The sequence below is a fragment of the Musca autumnalis genome, unplaced genomic scaffold (genome assembly GCF_047663935.1).
Source record: "Musca autumnalis isolate F117 unplaced genomic scaffold, ASM4766393v1 scaffold_2, whole genome shotgun sequence".
In the NCBI taxonomy this organism is placed as follows: domain Eukaryota; kingdom Metazoa; phylum Arthropoda; class Insecta; order Diptera; family Muscidae; genus Musca; species Musca autumnalis.
In genome coordinates, this window is record NW_027411755.1 from 186011470 (window position 1) to 186031366 (window position 19897).

At 36.6% G+C, this 19897-nt stretch overlaps 1 protein-coding gene across 5 annotated transcripts in view; it reads left to right on the plus strand.

Annotated features, from left to right (window-relative positions):
• Positions 1 to 19897, plus strand: part of dock (SH2/SH3 adaptor protein dock) — a 92638-nt gene that overhangs the window by 57998 nt on the left and 14743 nt on the right. For 2 of the 5 annotated variants that reach the window (XM_073970374.1, XM_073970375.1), the window contains one exon: positions 17112 to 18044. In XM_073970374.1, coding sequence (XP_073826475.1) covers positions 17591 to 18044 — 454 coding nt within the window. In that variant the 5' untranslated portion in view covers positions 17112 to 17590. Of the gene's footprint in view, positions 1 to 885; positions 931 to 17111; positions 18045 to 19897 lie in introns of those variants that run through there. The other 3 variants (XM_073970378.1, XM_073970377.1, XM_073970379.1) reach the window with 2 other exon arrangements.

Sequence of the window (19897 nt, forward strand, 5' to 3'; positions counted from 1 at the left end):
AAAAATCCACGCTTAGGAAGCTCAACTTTGGTTTGAAAATATTCTTCATGAATCCACGCTTAGGGAGCTCAACTTTGTCTTGAAAATATTCTTTAGAAATCCACGCTTAGGAAGCTCAACTTTGTCTTGAAAATATTCTTCATGAATACACGCTTAGGGAGCTCATCTTTGAAATTAATCTTTAGAAATACACGCTTAGGAAACTCAACTTTGTCTTGAAAATATTCTTTAAAATTCCACGCTTAGGAAGCTGAACTTTGCCTTGAAAACATTCTTTAAAAATCCACGCTTAGGAAGCTCAACTTTGTTCTGTAAATATTCTTCAGAAATCCAGGCTTAGGAAACTCAGTTTTGCCTTAAAATATTCTTTAGAAATCCACGCTTAGAAAGCTCAACTTTGTCATGATAATATTCCTTAGAAATACAAGCTTAGAGACCTCAGCATTGTGTTGAAAATATGCTTAAGAAATCGATGCTTAGAGATCTCAGCATTGTCTTGAAAATATTAAAAAGAAAATACCGGGAATCTAAACCTTAATTTAGAGACAGACGAGGCTTCTTTACTCTCTTCGTGATGCGAAGATTATTTTTGGCAAAATAATTTTGTACATTGTAAGTGGAGATTAATATTCAGTAGTTTCTGCCGTTTGCAGATTTTTTATTTGCTCCATTTTCTTTACTTCACTCTGAGATGATTATTAGAATATTTCCCCCACTTTAATGCCGCTTAAACAAACAAACCACACTGTTTCATGCACCCAAAGATCCATAAAGTCATTTCTACATAAAATAAAAAAAAATACTATTTTAATCGAAAGTTTTATAATTAGGCTAACGATATAACCTAATTAAAGTGTTTTGTTTTTTGTTTATTTTTTTCTTTAGAAAATTTCATGGACCATTGAAAAGAAAATGTTCTTTATAAAACAAGTAAATAAAACCTCAACATGATCCGTTATAATTTTCTATACACACTTCACACAAGAACGCTTTTGGGGGAATCTAGTTTATAATTTTATTTTGTTTGTTTTGCTGTTGAAATTCGTCTTTTGTGCCACTGAAGAAGTGAAGATAACAACAAAAGTTTTGAAAAGAAAGCAAAATTCTTTACGCTTGCCGGTCGTAATGTAAACTAACTTGGCAACCAACGACGGGCTTGTTTCATTTCTCTTTCCGGTGTTACATCGTTTTTGATAACAAGCAAGCATTATGATGTTAATAATGTTTTGGAACCTTAATATAACCTTCAAATATTCGTAAGAAGGAATCCACCATTGAGAGCTTAGTATTGTCTTTAAAAATATTTTGGATAAATTCGCTCTTGAACAGCTCATTGCTGTCTCGAAAATATTTTTGAGAAATCTATGCTTAGGAACTCATTATTGTCTTGAAAGTATTTTTGAGAAATCTATGCTTAGGAACTCATTATTGTCTTGAAAGTATTTTTGAGAAATCCACATTTAGGGACGTCAGCTTTGTCTTGAAAATGTTCTTAAGAAATCCACACTTAGAGACACAGCTTTGTCTCGAATATATTCTTAAGAAGTTCACGCTTAGAGGCATCAGCTTTGTCTTGAAAATATTCTTAAGAAATCCACGCTTAGAGACCTCAGCTTTGTCTTGAAAATTTTCTTAAGAAATCCACGCTTAGAGACCTCAGCATTGCCTTGAAAATATTCTTAAGAAATACACATTTAGAGGCTTCAGCTTTGTCCTGAAAATATTCTTAAGAAAACTAAGCTTAGCTTGGTCTTGAAAATATTCTTTAGAAATCCACGCTAAGGCAGCTAAACTTTGTCTTCTTTAGAAGTCCACGCTTAGGAAGCTCAACTTTGTCTTGAAAATATTCTTTAGAAATCAACGCTTAGGAAGCTCAACTTTGTCTTGAAAATATTCTTTAGAAATCCACGCTTAGAGTGGCTTTGTCTTGAAAATATTCTTTAGAAATCCACGCTTAGAGACCTTGGCTTTGTCTTGAAAATATTCTTTAGAAATCCACGCTTAGAGACCTTGGCTTTGTCTTGAAAATATTCTTTAGAAATCCACGTTTAGAGACCTTAGCTTTGTCTTGAAAATAATCTTAAGAAATCCATTCTTTAGAAATCCACGCTTAGAGACCTTGGCTTTGTCTTGAAAATATTCTTTAGAAATCCACGCTTAGAGACCTTGGCTTTGTCTTGAAAATATTCTTTAGAAATCCACGCTTACATACCTTGGCTTTGTCTTGAAAATATTCTTTAGAAATCCACGCTTAGAGACCTTGGCTTTGTCTTGAAAATATTCTTTAGAAATCCACGCTTAGAGACCTTGGCTTTGTCTTGAAAATATTCTTTAGAAATCCACGCTTAGGGACCTTGGATTTGTCTTGAAAATATTATTTAGAAATCCACGCTTAGAGACCTTGGATTTGTCTTGAAAATATTCTTTAGAAATCCACGCTTAGAGACCTTGGCTTTGTCTTGAAAATATTCTTTAGAAATCCACGTTTAGAGACCTTAGCTTTGTCTTGAAAATAATCTTAAAAAATCCACGCTTAGAGACCTTAGCTTTGTCTTGAAAATATTCTTAAGAAATCCATGCTTAGAGACCTCAGCTTTGACTTGAAAATATTCCTTAAAAATACACGCTTAGAGACCTCTGCATTGTATTGAAAATATTCTTAAGATATCCACGCTTAGAGACCTCAGCTTTGACTTGAAAATATTCCTGAGAAATACACGCTTAGCGACCTCAGCTTTGTCTTGAAAATGTTCTTAAGAAATCCACGCTTAGAGACCTTAGCTTTGTCTTGAAAATATTCTTAAGAAATCCACGCTTAGAGACCTTAGCTTTGTCTTGAAAATATTCTTAAGAAATCCACGCTTAGAGACCTTAGCTTTGTCTTGAAAATATTCTTAAGAAATCCACGCTTAGAGACCTTAGCTTTGTCTTGAAAATATTCTTAAGAAATCCACGCTTTGAGTCCTTGGCATTTTCTTGAAAATATTCTTAAGAAATCCACGCTTAGAGACCTTAGCTTTGTCTTGAAAATATTCTTAAGAAATCCACGCTTAGAGACCTTAGCTTTGTCTTGAAAATATTCTTAAGAAATCCACGCTTAGAGACCTTAGCTTTGTCTTGAAAATATTCTTAAGAAATCCACGCTTAGAGACCTTAGCTTTGTCTTGAAAATATTCTTAAGAAATCCACGCTTTGAGTCCTTGGCATTTTCTTGAAAATATTCTTAAGAAGTCCACTATTAGAGACCTTGTCTTTGTCTTGCAAAAATTCTTAAGAAATTCACTCTTAGAGACTTTGGCTTTGTCTTGAAAATATTCTTATGAAAACCACGCTTAGAGACCTTGGCTTTGTCTTGAAAATATTCTTAAGAAATCCACGCTCAGAAACCTCAGTTTTGTATTGAAACATTCTTAAAAAATCCACGCTTAGAGACCTTAGCTTTGTCTTCAAAATATTCTTAAGAAATCCACTCTTAGAGACCTTGGCTTTGTCTTGAAAACATTCTTAAAAAATCCACGCTTAGCGACCTCAGCGGTGTTTTGAAAATATTATTAAGAAATCCACGCTTAGAGAACTTGGATTTGTCTCAAAAATATTCGTAAGAAATCCAGCTTAGAGACCTCAGCATGCCTTGAACCTTTGTGTTTTTGTAAACGCGTTTTGCGGTGCCAACGATAGCTTGAAAACGATATATCGATCGTATATTTTTGTGGGCGTTTTAAGAACCTAATAATCTTGTCCCTTGGCGAAACAGAATTAAAAAAAAAAAACTATTTAAAAATTATGAACTGCAAAATTCAAAATTTCGATTGTAACAAAGAAATTTACCCAATTTCTGTTCAAAATACGGGCAAAAATTAAAAAAAAGAAAATCTGTCTCGCTTAAAGACAAGATTTGTATGCATTTAATAAACTCACCAAAATATATAAAGATCAGTCCATTTGTTTTCGAGCTATCGTTAGCAAGGACCTCAAAAATGCCATTTCGAGAAAAACGAGTTTTAAGTTTTCACTTTGAACAGTCCTATTCCAGCGGGTCGGTTTGGCGGGTCGGAAGTTTAGGCTTGGAAGATCAAGAATGCTCTAAAAATATTCTTACATGGTCTAAAAATATTCTTATATTTTGGAAAGTTTATGCAAGAGGTGTCCCTAAATGAACAATATACTATAACGCCATCTTTACTTCAACTTGTTGAGGGTGCTATGTCTGAAAACTGTGAATTTTTAGCACACTTTTGGGAGGAAAAGTTTAGTAATAGTATATTTATAGTATATTGTTGGTATGGCTGAATGAAAGGATATATGAGCATACTTTCAGGGGGAAAATTAGGTGAAAGTATATTTGAAGTATTTTAAGAATAAAAATGGATATTAGAAATGAACTTATACTGCGGATAAAGCATACCAGCTCTGTATTGCTTTCGAAATATTGTTAAGAAATGAAGGTTTGGCGACTCGGAATTTTAGGCTTGAAAGATCAAGAATGCTCTAAAAATATTCTTACATGGCCTAAAAATATTCTTACATTTTTGAAAGTTTATTCAAGAAGTATACCCAAGTGAACAATATACTATAACGCCATCTATACTTCAATTTGTTGAGGATGCTATGTCTGACAACTGTGCATTTTTGAGCACACTTTTAGGCGGAAGAGTTAAGTAATAATCTATTTATAGTATTTTTGGAATAAAACTAGATATTAGAGAAGAACTTTTATTGCGCATAGTTCCTAATAATACTCACCTTTAAAAAATCCTAATGGGATAGACTGCCACAGTTCCCCATTACTCATTTTAGGGTTAACAAAACGAGAAAAAATATAACAAATCCCCTTCAATGGCTAAAAAAAAATAATAGTAAAAGTAAAGCTTTAACATCATTACCATTATGTGTTTTTTTTTTCTATCTCTCCTTCTCTTTATCACTGCTGTTATTCATAAGAATAACAAAACGCTCCCCCATTCGGATTTAGTAGCTTGAGTCACTGCTGTTGTGAATGAATATCAAAAAAATGACGTTACACCTCATTTTACTGCTGGTCTAAAAACATGTAGTAATTGGCTCAAAATGTTATAACCCAGCCATAACAAAAACAGCATGCAAGCACAGGACCGACGACCAGCAGCAGCAGTTGGAGGGGAGCCTGTCGGTCGGTCGGTCATGCCAGCCATGACACACATTTGTTTTGCCAGTTTTTTTCGTGGGGTCTTCTAGTTTTTTCGTTGTTGTTGATGATGTTTTTCCATGTAATTCATTTGAAGAGATTTTTCTTTCGTATGTAACGGTTCTTCAATTTTGAAGTAGAAGTTGTAGTTGTTGGTAGTGGCTTGTTATAGTAATTTCCACACTCTACTCAAAGCGAAACGTTTAGTGCTTTTTATGTATGTAAATTTTGATGTTAACATGTTTTTTGGGAATGTTGTTGTTTTTGTTTGTTTAGATTAACCGCCATAAGTAGCATCATTATAAAATAAGTCGAAAATTATGCTGAAATTCAAAGAAGGACTGTCTTCATGACATTGCTGTAAAAATGCTGTTGTGGGGCACAAGCTTTCGAAATATTATTTAAAAATCAGTTTAAAAAAAATTTCAAAAAGTGTCTGAGAAGTACTTTTTTATATGCGGAGGTCAACAACGCGTTTATAATACCCCACATGGACTCCAACATATGTAAATAAAAAAAATAATTTCTTTAAAGGACAAGGCGAGAAAAATATGCTTATGAAAGCCAGATTAGGAAGATCAAGATTGATCTAAAAATATTCCTAAGCTTAACATGACCTTAAAAAGGGTTTTAAAAGTTTATTCAAAAAGTTCACGAAACTTGCCAGAATTATTCAATAACGCCATCTACGCTTTAACTTTTTGAGGGTGCTAAATCTTAAAATGATGAATTTATGAGCATACTTTCAGGCAAAAATATACATAATAGTGTATTTGAAGTATTTCAGAGTAAACATGGATATTAGAAAGGAACTTATGCTACGGATAAATCAAATCAAAGTTCAAAAGTGTTGCGGAGGAGGTACTTGAAGGAATGCACCGACATAGTCCAATATGGAAGTGGATCTTATTGTGGGAGTCATATCATAGCGATAGATATCGTGCCCACTAGTTATTTCAGCGGGTCATCGTATAATTTTGGACTAGTATGCCAGGAAGCATGGACTTGTCCACGGAAAACATAATATCGCTGTAAACAGAACCACAACGAACAGCATCGGTATAAATTTCCAACGGATCTTCGAACAGACCCTAAACTGCATTTAGACAAAATATTGGACTTTTGTGGGTGAGGTACCATAAGGAGAGGACCGACATGGGCCATTTTAGAAGTTAAACTAAATTTGGACAAAATATTAGGAGATCCACGGTTTGGATCAAATTGGTTGCCCCGTTCAAGAGATATCGTGCATACCTATTATTTAATTTTTTTTAATTATGGGGTGAAATACCGTAAGTTGTGGACCGGTATTGCCCACACGCAGAGAAAAAAATATGTTTGATCCAACAATATTCCAAGAGCAAAATATGTATTGTTAACATATTGTTGGATTCCTCATGTAGTATTGTAAATCCAAAAATAGTTTGTGTCAACTGAACAATATTTCTCTCTTTTCTTCGAAAATTTGTTTCTCTTCTCTCGCTATTCGATGCCGTGTTGAAAAAACAATTTTGGTGAGTTGTGGTGTGTGTTTGTATGACATGCTGCCTTTACCTTTGTTTTTGTGTGTATGTACTTGTGAGACTCTTGTTTTTATTTGTTTCTGTTTTGTTTCATTCTTCTTTCCTTTTCATGTTTGTATGGTGTTTAATTATTCCTTATGTTGTGGTGGGTTCTTGTGGCTTTTTGTTTGTCTTTGTTGTCAGCCAATGCAGCAAACCATGTATTGTGTTCATCAATGATTGCAATATTATACGCGACATTTATATCCAAGTTAGGCGAAAAGTGTATATGAGAAGTATATGCACTCAAATCAAAAATTTCTGGGCTGGTTTTCTGTATTGATAATACTTTTTGTAAACAAAATTAGATTATGATAGTTCCTACAATCGGTATTGTTAACGATTTTAACAATATTGCGGAAATTCGAAAGTTGTTTTTGTTTTCTATGTTTGGAACAAAAGATGGTATTTTTGGATTTGGATTACAATGTTTGAACAAAACAAATACATTTTTGGAACCAAAACATATATTTTTGTGCGTGCATCTTCGAACTGAAACTAAGTTTGGACAAAATATGACGAAGGCAACATTTTGAACTAAATCAGTTCGAGAGTTATCGTGCTCTCCAGCTACTGCATATGGTGCCATAGGGGTTTTTTACACCTTTCGGGCTGTTTTCTCAAGAAGTATGAAATTGCCTCTTGTAACGAGGTTGCTAGGATAGCTCGCGGGGGTCCAGTGTCTGCCACAGAAATTTGTAAGTGGAAAGACCGAGAGAGTGATAACACGGGTTTCATGTTGGTTTTTAATCAACACTTTGATTTATTAACGGGATTTCTTTAAAAGGCACACAAGTATAAATTTATTGAGTATATACACAAGGCCGCGTTTCGGTCTCTCGTTCGGGGTGGCCTGGATAAGTTCACCTATCAGCTTGTCGTTGGCAGTCCGGTCTCGATGGAAGACCCGTGTAGATTCCGTATATGGGCTGCTGGTGAGACCTGGATAAGTTCTCCGTCTATGTTGGCCCGTTGAACGACCTGGATAAGTTCGCTCCACCGTCCTGGTCATCTGTGGTGATCTAGACAAATTTCCGTGAATGGAGACCTAGATAAGTTCTCCGGTTGGCAAGAGTGCGATTGGCAGATTGGCTAACTGGGCAATTGGCTAAATGGGGAATACGCGAAGGAGATGACCCAAGAGTTGCGAACAATTCAAGGAGTCTTGGACAAGGATACGCAACGGGGTTCCAAGAGTTGCGGGTACTTCAAGGAATCTGGTCAAGAGTACGGGAAGACCCAAGAGTTGCGAACACTTCAAGAAATCTGGTCAAGAGTACGCGAAGACCCAAGAGTTGCGAACACTTCAAGGAGTCTCAGACAAGAGTACGCGAAGGCCCAAGAGTTGCGAACACTTCAAGGAATCTGGGTAAGACTACGCGAAGGAGTTCCAAGAGTTGCGGACACTTCAAGGAATCTGGGCAAGAGTGCACGAGGGAGTTCCAAGAGTTTCGAACACTTCAAGGAATCTGGGTAAGAGTACACGAAGGAGTTCCAAGTGTTGCGGACACTTCAAGGAATCTGGACAAGAGTGCGCGAGGGAGTTCCAAGAGTTTCGAACACTTCAAGGCATCTGGGTAAACGATGGAGTTCCAAGAGTTGTGAAAACTTCAAGGAATCGGGACAAGAAATTGAATATCACCACTCTGACTAACCTGGTTATGAGCAACTGTTTACCATAACTCGATTGAATTCGCGCACTTGTTGTGTTGACTTCCTTTGACCACTGGCTGATCCTTCGTGTAATTCTTTCAGCCCTTTTATAGGAAAACCACGTGGTACCTATTACCCATTAAACAAATATAATTTAGGCACTTATTGGTAGGGATAACCGTGATGATAAATGTCACCTATTACCAGAGATGATAGGTGTCACCTATTACCACACCCATCGTGGCCTTGAGTCGAGCGGTAAGGGAACTAAACGATTAACACTTGAACTACTTTAGTAAACAAATATGAGGGGTGGTTAAATCAGTTTGGAAATAAACATAACATAGACAAAGGGTGCACACGAAAATGAGCGTAGCGACTTTCGTCGTTACACTCTGAAAAAACTTTTACCGTCCTAATGGAGGCAGCGAATACAAGGTCACCTATTACCACACCCATCGTGGCCTTGAGTCGAGCGGTAAGGGAACTTAACGATTAACACTTGAACTACTTTAGTAAACAAATATGAGGGGTGGTTAACTCAGTTTGGAAATAAACATAACATAGACAAAGGGTGCACACGAAAATGAGCGTAGCGACTTTTGTCGTTACACTCTGAAAAAACTTTTACCGTCCTAATGGAGGCAGCGAATACAAGGTGCTTCAACAAAAACCAAAGTTATTTGAGAGCAGGTTTTAAATGTGAACTCGACATATTTGTGTGGAAGATACCCGAAGGAGTGGCCAAATATAGCCCATATTCGAACCTGATCTATATCTGGTAGATATATTAGGGTGTGCAAAGTATGGACCAAATCAATCAATCGCTTCAAGAGTTATCGTTATTTTGTGGGGGAGGTACCAAAAGGAGTGGACCGATATAACCCATCTTCGAACTTAAACTAACTTCGGACAAAACATTACGAAAGCCAAATTTTGGACCGAATCGGTTGATGCGTTCGAGAGTTATCGTGCGCTCCAACCACTATACATGGTTGACCTTTCAGTCTATTTTGTCATGAAGTACGGACTTGCCTCTGATGAAACTTGTACCGTCGTATGGAGACAGTAAATATAAGTTGTTACAACAAAAATCAAAGCGATTCGAAGGCAGGTCCTAAACTGAACTTTTCCGAAATTTTGTGTGGGAGGTACGCAAAGGAGTGAACCGATTGGGTCCATATTGGAACCTAATCTAAGTCTGGTAGAAATTTAACGATGTACAAAGCATGGACCAAATCGGTTACTCCCTTCCCAAACTATGGTTGGACCAAATATAACCAAAGCCAAATTTTGGACCAAATCGGTTGATCAGTTCGAGAGTTATCGTGCACCCCAGTCAGACAGACGGAGGGACATGGCTAAATCGAGAAGTGGCTAGAATACTAAGGAACATTTCACAGTCTTTACAGTCGGACACTAAGCCCACCTGATTGTTATGTTTGTTGTCAAAAACATAATTGTGATTTAAAATACAAAGAAACTCAAATCACAATAATGGAAAATAATTGGCCGACCTTCTGTAGGCCTTGGAACATTCTTTTACACTTTTTTTACTTGTTTTTTTATATATATTTATCCGAAGTAGTGTCTATATCTGTAGACTGTATGTCTTTGTCATCATTGTAAATCGACCACAGGTCTTTTTGTAGAAAACCATTTGCTGCTTAGCTACAGGTGACTCTGAATAACTGGAATATGTCGATGATCTTTCAATTGCTGATCATTCACTTAGACAAATGCCCTACAGTAAGGGCATAATATACTGCGGGTTTTAATGTCTATTTCACTCTTAAATGGAAATTAATTAAATTAATGTAGAGTCGTCTGTATTAAGTGAAAGTTTTTCCCATCTATTACGCTCTCAATGAATGAATGCATGGATGAGTGAACCGAACCGGTGGTGGTAATAGTAGTAGAATGACAGCATTCGAATTTAGTCAAGAAATCTTCGGCGGTTTGTTTACTTTTCTTTCACAAAAGCTGTGAACGAAAAAAAAATCACAACTTGACAATAAGCTGGCTTAATTTTAATTTCTAAAACTGTTACTTTCGTTACGGTTTAATAATAAATGTATCTTTTTTACTCTTAATAACAATGCCGATGGATGTTGGTGTGAATTAAGTGAGAGAGGAGGCATAACATGGGGACATGTGGAGGGAAAATTTAAACTGTACATTGATAAATATGTGCGGGGACGGGGCATGACATGGTGACATTAGTAGGAGGCAAACTTAAAATATCCATTTGCGTATCAAAATGTTCATAAGATTCAATATCCCCTGTGAAATTTTGTGGCAATTTTATATTTAATTAAGGTCACAATTCACTTACCTTTTATTCTACTGCAAAATACATACATATCTAAACTTGGTTAAAAAAAATATATGGTTTTATTATATCGCCTGAATAGTTGAATTTTCCGATGGGAATGTGAGCCATCGATATTTGATATGTTTTAAATTATTTTCGAAATTTAAATTTTCATTAATGTCGCTGTCTTTGAGTAGGTCTATGGAATAAATATAGATCACATACTCTAACATTTAATTTATAACATTTGTGTAAAACAACTTTTATGTTAATATGTCAAAATTCATAATGTTCAAAAAGCATTATTTCTACTCATGGTTATATGGGCATTAAACTACTCACATGAAGTTGTACTGATTTGGAAAGTTTTGGCTTTTTTGTGACAACTTTTGTAATTAGCAGAAATTTGTTGTCTTTATTAATATTATTATTTTAACAAGCGAAAAGCAATGTGTGATTTCTCAGTTTTCAACATCATTATTATATGTTATTGGGTTTAAACCAACAAACTATGTTTGTTCACTAATATTCCAGTTCATGCAAAACGACATCGACCCTATTTAAGGAATAAATATTTCCAGCTCAGAATTCTGTTATACACTGGTGTGCGAAGTAATAGAGCCACATACGGCACAACGCATTAAACGTTTCTAAAATACTTCTACAAAGAGTGTTTTGGCACAATTTGCATTTTTATAATAGTACATTATCCCATAAATAAAATTCAGTCAACATTTGTCCAATTTGAGAGTTGACCTTGTTTAGGCAGGGCAGAGCTTGTAAAAAGTGTGCAAAAAAATAGAGCCAATTTAAGCAAATATGAACATTTCTTAAGGAAATGTAGATTTGACCGTCAAAATCATAGAGAAACTTTAGTTATCCTTCTCAACATTATTTTTCTGAATAATGTCGTACCAAAAATTAAAATTTTAACTCCCCTTTCGGAGCTAAAGGGGCTAAAAATCCATATGAGCATCAAAGAGAAGGACCTCCAGTATATCGAAAATATCAATAATATTTGTGATTGTGAAGAAAATTGACTAAACTACTATAAAAAATAGAAAAACATCAAAAACCGGTCGAAAAAAGTTAATATTTTGAAGATTTTAAACCAAGAAATGGGGGTACTGCAAGGTATATTACCTTTTTTGGCTCCTTTGCTCCAATAAACGAGTAAATGATTGATTGTTATCAACTCTAACATATCGTAGGTTTTATTTAAGAACAGCCTAAAATAATTTGTGGGTACAAAAATTACGAATTTTAAACATAAAGACAGAATATGTTTATTAGGCCGGGGCGATTTGTGTGGAAGGAAAAAAGTGATAGTGGGCGCCTGGAGTTTCTGATTCTTGGGATTGTACTGAGCAAAAAAGTCCACTAGACCATATGTCTACGGTGAAAATCGAGCCCCCGGATTTTGACTTGAAATTTTTTTCAAGGATATTTTGGCCAAACCATATCTCAGAAACTTGACCTATTCTGAAAATTTCCTTTTGCGTTCTTAGTACACTCACCAAGGGCTTTCATCTCCAAAAGGAAATTTCCACCCACTGACTTTGAGCCAAATTTTGTAGCACAGTGTAATTTATCGATATTTTCCGAAATATGTGCACATTCTCGGGACCATAACTGCCTGATGGAGCGTTCCAATGGTTTTGCTGTGTACTAGAGAGTTCTTAATTATTGTCTTGGCTACAATTTTTGTCTTTGTGTTGGATCGAAAATCTCAGTGGTTTGGCTGTTATCGGAACTTTTTTGCTCAGTACAATTGGGTGTCACCGTGGTGCAATGGTATGCACACCTGCCTTGCACGCAGAAGGTCAGTGGTTCGATTCCCCGGCCAGGCAACATCAAACATTTTTCAACGGTGGCAAAATACCCCTCAGTAATGTTGGCGACATTTCCTGAGTATATCAGCCTTGAAAAACTTCTCTACAAGTGGTGTCTTAAGGCACGCCGTTCGGACTCGGCGATAAACAGTAGGTCCCATACCATTGAGCTAATATGAATCGGGGTGCACTCATTGATATGAGAGAAGTCTCCCTTGTCCCGTATGAGATGTTGTGGAACAATGTTTTTTTTTGTTGTACAAACCCAATAATCAGAAAATCTAGGCGCCCGTGGTGGTGTTCAAATCGCCCCACCTAATGTTTATACCTGTTCTCCAAGGAAACCCATCTGCAACCTTTATTCCTGAGTATTTCTGGGATTGGACGACGAAATGATTTACAAGTTTCCGGCCTAGGCAGCACGCAGCATTGCCAGATGCCATTTTACATTTCACTTGAAAAGTTTGAAATTGTTTAGCATAAATGTTCTCAGTACTAGGACCACTCGTTGGAATTTACTTGTGAACATTTTCGTCCGAACATTTTGCACAACTTTTGACTATGAAAAACTGGTTTAATGAAATCAATCGCTGCGGACAATCGCAAAAAAACGAAGCTGATGGTAGTCCAAAAACGGCCGTTGTGCTAGAAAAAAGTAGGTCTTGCGTGAACGGATAATGCAAGATCGCCATGTTTATACAGTGACATAGATGCATCCTTGGGCGTTCGAATAAATACGAACGCGTTGCTTCAAAAGATATTTATAAGATGGATCCAGGTGACGAATCATGGAACTATGCGTATGAGCCCGAAAAATTGCAGCAATCGCAGAAGATGCTGTAAAAACGTTCAAAAACCATGTTTTTAAGGTGTCTCAATCGTAGTGGAAAAAGTGCTTCAACAATTGCTTTGAGCGCATGGAATTTGTCCTTCGTAATATTTTGTCCAAACTTTGTTTAAGTTCGAAATAGGCCATATCGGTCCACTCCTTCAGGTACCTCCCCCACAGAAGTTGGAAAATGTTCGAAAAAATTGTACGCACGATAACTCTCGAAAGGTGTAACCGATTTGGTCCATACTTTGCACATCATAAAATTTCTACCAAACTTAGACGAGGTTCCAATATGGACTCAATCGGCCCACTCCTTCGGGTACCTCACACAATATTTCGGATAAGTTCAGTTTAGGACCTGCTTTCGAATCGCTTTGATTTTTGTTGCAGTAACTTGTATTCCCTTCCCCCCATACGACGGTGCAAGTTTCATCAGGAGCAGGTACATACTTCCTGAGAAAATGGCCGGAAGGGTGCAAAAAGCCCCTATGACACCTTGGAGCGCAAGATAACTCTCGAACGGATCTGTCGATTCGGTCCAAAATTTGGCCTTCGAAGTTTAAGTTAGAAGATAAGCCATATCGGTCCACTACTTCAGGTACCTCCCCCACAAAAGTTCAAAAATGTTGTGTTTGGTCCATACTTTACACATCCTAATATATCTACCAGATATGGATCAGGTTCGAATATGGACTATATTTGTCCACTCCATCCGGTACCTCCCACACAAAATTTCGGATAAGTTCACTTTAAGACCTGCTATCGAATCACTTTGATTTTCAATTAATTAATTAATTGGATTAATCGAGCTTACATGGCCTAAGGAGTTTTGTATTGAAAAATGAATTCTAGCGAAATACCACACACTCAACCATTACGCTACGATCGTTTCGCCTGGTGGTTTAAGCCAGGCTCATCAGGCGTATTTTGAATGTCAATGGCTAGAAGATAAAGGCTGATTTTGATAACTTCTATTTATACAAACATTTTTACAAATTTGTAATTATGAAGTATTTATTGAAGTATTTTTCTTTACCAAGTCACCCTAGTGTCTTGTCTAGGAATCATTTTCTCAATACATTCACATGTACAATCGAAGGGGTTTTCCTTCATGAATTGTAATGTCTTCAGTGTCTGAAGTTTTTTGTTGATATCATGTCGACTAGTTTGTTGATATGATAGATTGGCAGTGGCTTAGAACGCTGAGACCTCGACAACATTGTCTGTTTGTTGGAGAAGACCCAGGTTCAAACCTCAGCCGGGGCAGCCGGGCTCTGCTGTGAAGTTTTCGTTTTATTATTGTTTTTTTAGGACGAACGACATTATTTATGAACGCTTTTAATTAATTAATTGGATTAATCGAGCTAACATGCCCTAAGGAGTTTTGTATTGAAAAATGAATTCTAGCGAAATACCACACACTCAACCATTACGCTATGATCATTTCTCCTGGTGGTTTAAGCCAGGCTCATCAGGCGTATTTTGAATGTTAATGTTGAAGCAACTTGCATTCGCTGCCTCAATTACGATGGTAAACGTCAGGGGCAAGTCCATACTTCTTGAGAAAATAGCCCGAACCCCCATGGCACCCCCATGGTCTATGTCGGTCCATTCATTTAAGTACCTCTTCCGCAAAACTTTTTTTCAATTTACACAGGCTGAGGGTATATCTCTGTCGGCAAAGCCGACTGATACTTTTTTACTTGTTTTTTTTTTCACATATAACGGTACAAGCAATGAAATGTTCATTTCTCTCTCTTGTTTTCTATCAGATAACGTAATTTTGATGGGAATTTAAAAAATAGCATTTTTGTCACAAAATATTGAATTTGGACACACTGTGTGCTCGAAGGTGTAATTTTGCACATCGTAATATTTTTTTCATACATAGACTAGTTTAGATATTGGCTGCAGTTTATATGCCCTTATACGACGGTACAAGAACTAAGTCCATACTTCCTGAAATAATAGAACCAAAGCTCTGAAAACCCCGAAATAGCTCCTTTGTTTGAACATGCTTATGATCGATCTACTATTTCACGACTACTTCTGATGCTATTATTATACGGCTTTAAATTTTTAAATTGATTTTAATCTTTATCTTGTGGGTGTTATTTTTGGCTCCCATTTTTATGACTTTCCATTTCAAATTTGGAATTTTTTTCCATTTCCTCAAAATCTCTTTCATTTCCTTCACCTGAATCAATTTTCTTGTGTCTCTGTCTATTGACCCATTTTCCTCCGTGTTAATTTCCAATTACAATTTTTCTGCACTTTTCATTCAGCATCGATTGAAAATTGACTTATTAGAATTGCATACTTTCAAGGGTTGCCATTTCAAAATCAAATTTTCCTATTTTTTATATCAGTAACTCTTGAAAATCGTTTTGAAATACGAGAAATAGTGAATAATTGTAGCCAGGAAGAAGTTGACAATCACTAGAGGTCGATTTTGGGATTATTTTTTATAATAAAATATAGAGTTCGACATTTTCACGTTGCAAAAATCGATTAATCGGAAGTCGAAGTTGGTTTTGGAAAAACACGTAGTCTGATATGGGCTTGGGAATTTTCTTTTATTTCACATTGTGGGTTTATGATATGCAAATGTAGTTGGAATTCAATAAAGTTGTACCAATTTCGCCATCATTTGTCATGGCTGAAAATATCCAAAGGCGCCAACCCTGCCTGGTACCCTCTAACATACATGAAGTCGTATATGTGAAGGGTAAAATATATATAAATGTTTTTCTATGTTTCTCCCTGATGGCTATGTCATCAAAATGACGACAATTTGTTCAACTTGTGTGTGTATGTGTGTGTGGTGTATGTTCACGCTGTGAAGTGTAAAGAAAAAGATTCCAAACAGATTTTGCAATTCATTATTGACTTTCAAGTTGTTGCGCGCTATGCTCTGCTCTCTCTGTCATGTTAGCTGAAAGGAGCCAGCAGTTGATTTTTTGCCTTTAAATATGAATACTAAAAACAAACATGAACTCAATGTGCAGCACATGAACTGGTGATGAACTCCTCCTCTGCTGAATGGTGAGCGTTCTAGAAGTAATATTTGCTCAACCCACTTTTTGATAGATTTTTTGCTAAGAAACAAATAAATACCCAATAAGCGAATGAATGAATAGCACTAGCTAGCTATACCAATGAATGGTTGATTGAAATGCATATGGGGGAACAAAAAAGTGGAGGGGAGGGAGGGGTACATGTAAAAAATCTCCTCTGTGATATCTGTAAAATTAGCATAGAAATGTGGGGCATCAATTCAATACCAATCGAAGATTTTAAAAGGGACAACATATCATCTACAGCAGAATGAATTCTATTTTATTTGAATTTTTATGGCATACATTTCCAAAGCTTTAAAACATTTTGTGCATAGCTATGGCACTTAACCCATTGTGGATTTCCTGTAAAAAAGATTGTATAAATATCCTTATCATTGCCACCATTGGGTTAATTGTAACAATCACCAGCCACCACTATCATCATCACCACCATTTTGAAATACTGTAACATCTTTCAATTTCAATATTTCACCATAATTTTTATTTTTAATAAAACAATTTGAATTGCTCAACATCATTGAATTATTAATTTGTGCTTTTTTCAAACTTTAATTTAATTGTTTTTCTTTTATTTTGTTTCTTTTCATCTCTTTTTCGGTTTTTTGTTGCTTCACACATCTGAATTGCTTGATTCGTTATGATTTTTGCTGATTTGGGTTATGCGCTAACATTAGAAATGTTTAAACATTGGCCTCCACAGTCTTTAGACGATCATTACAAAGAATTGGATTCCACCTAGAGAAGGACACCAACCACCACCCATCAACGTCATACAGTCATCATCAGCAACATTACAACCAACATTCATCCTGTTGCAACAACCTACCAAGAATTTTTGGTATTGGTATCATCATCACCACCACCACCTTGAACCGCAACCAAAAAAACAAAATATTGGCAACAAAATCGCGAAGAAATTTTGAAAATCTCCAATCTCTATGAAAAATATTTCTTTTATTTCTTTTTTCTTAACTCTGGAACCTATAGCGAAGAACAAACAACTAATTGGATCAACTATTAAAGCAAAGGCGGCGGAGGGTCTTGGATTCCAACCAATATACCTCTAAAACACCGCACCTGCCACCCCAAAACAACACAACAACTTTTTTACTTCACAGCTCTCCTCTAAATCAATTTTAGAGGAGTTCTTGGAATGTTGGAATACCCTCAACGTTTTACACGTACTGTCCCCGAACCCTTATTAACACAAAACAACACAACACATCAACAACAACTACCAAAACATCACCAACAACCACAACCACTGCCACATCAAAACATTCAAACAACACAACAAACGTCAACGGCGGGATCTCATTACTATCCCCCCAATCAACAACAGGCATCATATCCAACAACACCAGCATCACCGGCCCATCAAACGCGTTATCCTCATCAATCGCAACAGCAGCAGCAGCAACAGCCACCACTACCACCACCCTCACAACATCAAAGAAATCTATCGACTGCTTCATCGTGTAGTGCCCAACACAAAAGTGTAACATTTAGTCAAGTACCGTCGAATAGTGGCGATTATAGTGCCGGCAGCAGTAGTGGCAATTCCAGTTGTGGTGGACAACAATCAATGGCGGGCAACATGAAGCACGGTAAGAAGAAGAAAAAAAAACAGTTATAGTTTTTCTCTTTACAGAGTGGTTTATTCTTAAGATGTTCTCCATCTTAGTTTTGAATAAATTCGAGAATATTAAAACGTACCCCATAGCTAGCCATAGAAACCCTATTTAGATTGACACATCTCTCAATATTTTTGGATATTTAAAACCTTATGGACAAATCGAAATGTCTTATGAAAAGCCCTTACAGCGTTTGGACATTGATTAGGATGAAACGTTTCCAAAGCTATTGGATTTGTTAAAAGCCCAACAATAGTTTCCCTTATGATTTTTCTCCTTGTGCTATTGCCATCTAACCTAGCGAACTCAAAGTAGTTATAAAGTGATTGAAGGAATAACTCGAAGCACAGAGAAAGGGTCTGCTTAATATAGATTATCTATGGAAGCCCTATGGAAGATGCTTGCCCATAAGAAAATGACAAACCAACATTTTGCTCCGTTATTGATCACATTGAGGGTGTGTTTTATTGAAGAATCCTTCGACATATTCTTCGTTTAGTTGATTGCCCTGATCATGATGTCTGCGAATCCAACGGCATAATATCTCATAGAATGTTTTTGGGGCACAGGCATTATTCACAACAAATATGGTTTATTGTTGTACCATCTTATCTCTCAAAGTTAACCCCACTTGATGTGATTTCCCGCACTGAGATGTCCAGTTTGAATGTTGAGTTTCAGTTCGATCTTCCACTTAATTGCCATTTTGTTGTAATTTTCTCGGGCCTTTTTATACCCTCAGCCTTTAGGCTAAGGAGGGTATATACACTTTGATACGATGAAAATGTGCCTCATCGAAATAATCAATAGGTCCACTCCTTCGGGTACCTCCCACACAAAATTTCGGAAAAGTTCAGTTTAGGGCCATCTCTCGAATCGCTTTGATTTTTGTTTCAGCAACTTGTATTCACTGCCCTCCATACGACGGTACAAGTTTCATCAGGGGCAAGTCCATACTTCCTGAGAAAATAGCATGAAAGTTGCAAAAAAAACCCCTATGACACCGTGTGAGGTGGTTGGAGCTCAAGATAACTCTCGAACGGATCTGCCGATTCGGTCTAAAATATGGCCTTAGTAATATTTTGTCAAAACATAGTTTAAGTTTGAAGATAAGCCATATCGGCCCACTCTTTCAGGTACCTCCCCCAAAAAAGTTCAAAAATGTTCGGAAAAATTGTTCGTACGGTAACTCTTGAAGGGAGTGGCCGAATTGGTCTTATACTTTACACATCCTAATATATCTACCAGATATAATTCAGGTTCAAATATGGACTATATTTGTAAACCCCTTCCGGTACCTCCCACACAAAATTGCGGATAAGTTGACTTTAAGACCTAATATCGAATCACTTTGATTTTTGTTGAAGCAACTTGCATTCGCTGCCTCAATTACGATGGTAAAAGTTTTTTAGGGGCAAGTCCATACTTCTTGTGCAAACAGCCCGAAGAGTGTAAAAACCCCCTATGGCACCATATGTTGTGGCTGGAGATTCACTTCCATAACGGTCAATGTCGATCCATTCCTTGTAGTATCTCCTCCGCAAAACTTTTGATCTTTAATCCTAATCAACATTTTTGTCGGTTCAAATGCCCAAAATTTTTAAAACCCCCTAAATACATGCGTATTTTGGGAAAAATTGTTTCAATATATCAATATATATACACAGGCTGAGGGTATATCTCTGTCGGCAAAGCCGACTGATAGTTTTTTACTTGTTATTTTGTCTGTCAGTGGTGGAGGAACATTTTTCGTTCCAATCAGTTCAGTGTCCCTGGAGACCGTCGCTCGTGATGACTTCTTCACGTCCATGGGCCCATAAATTTGC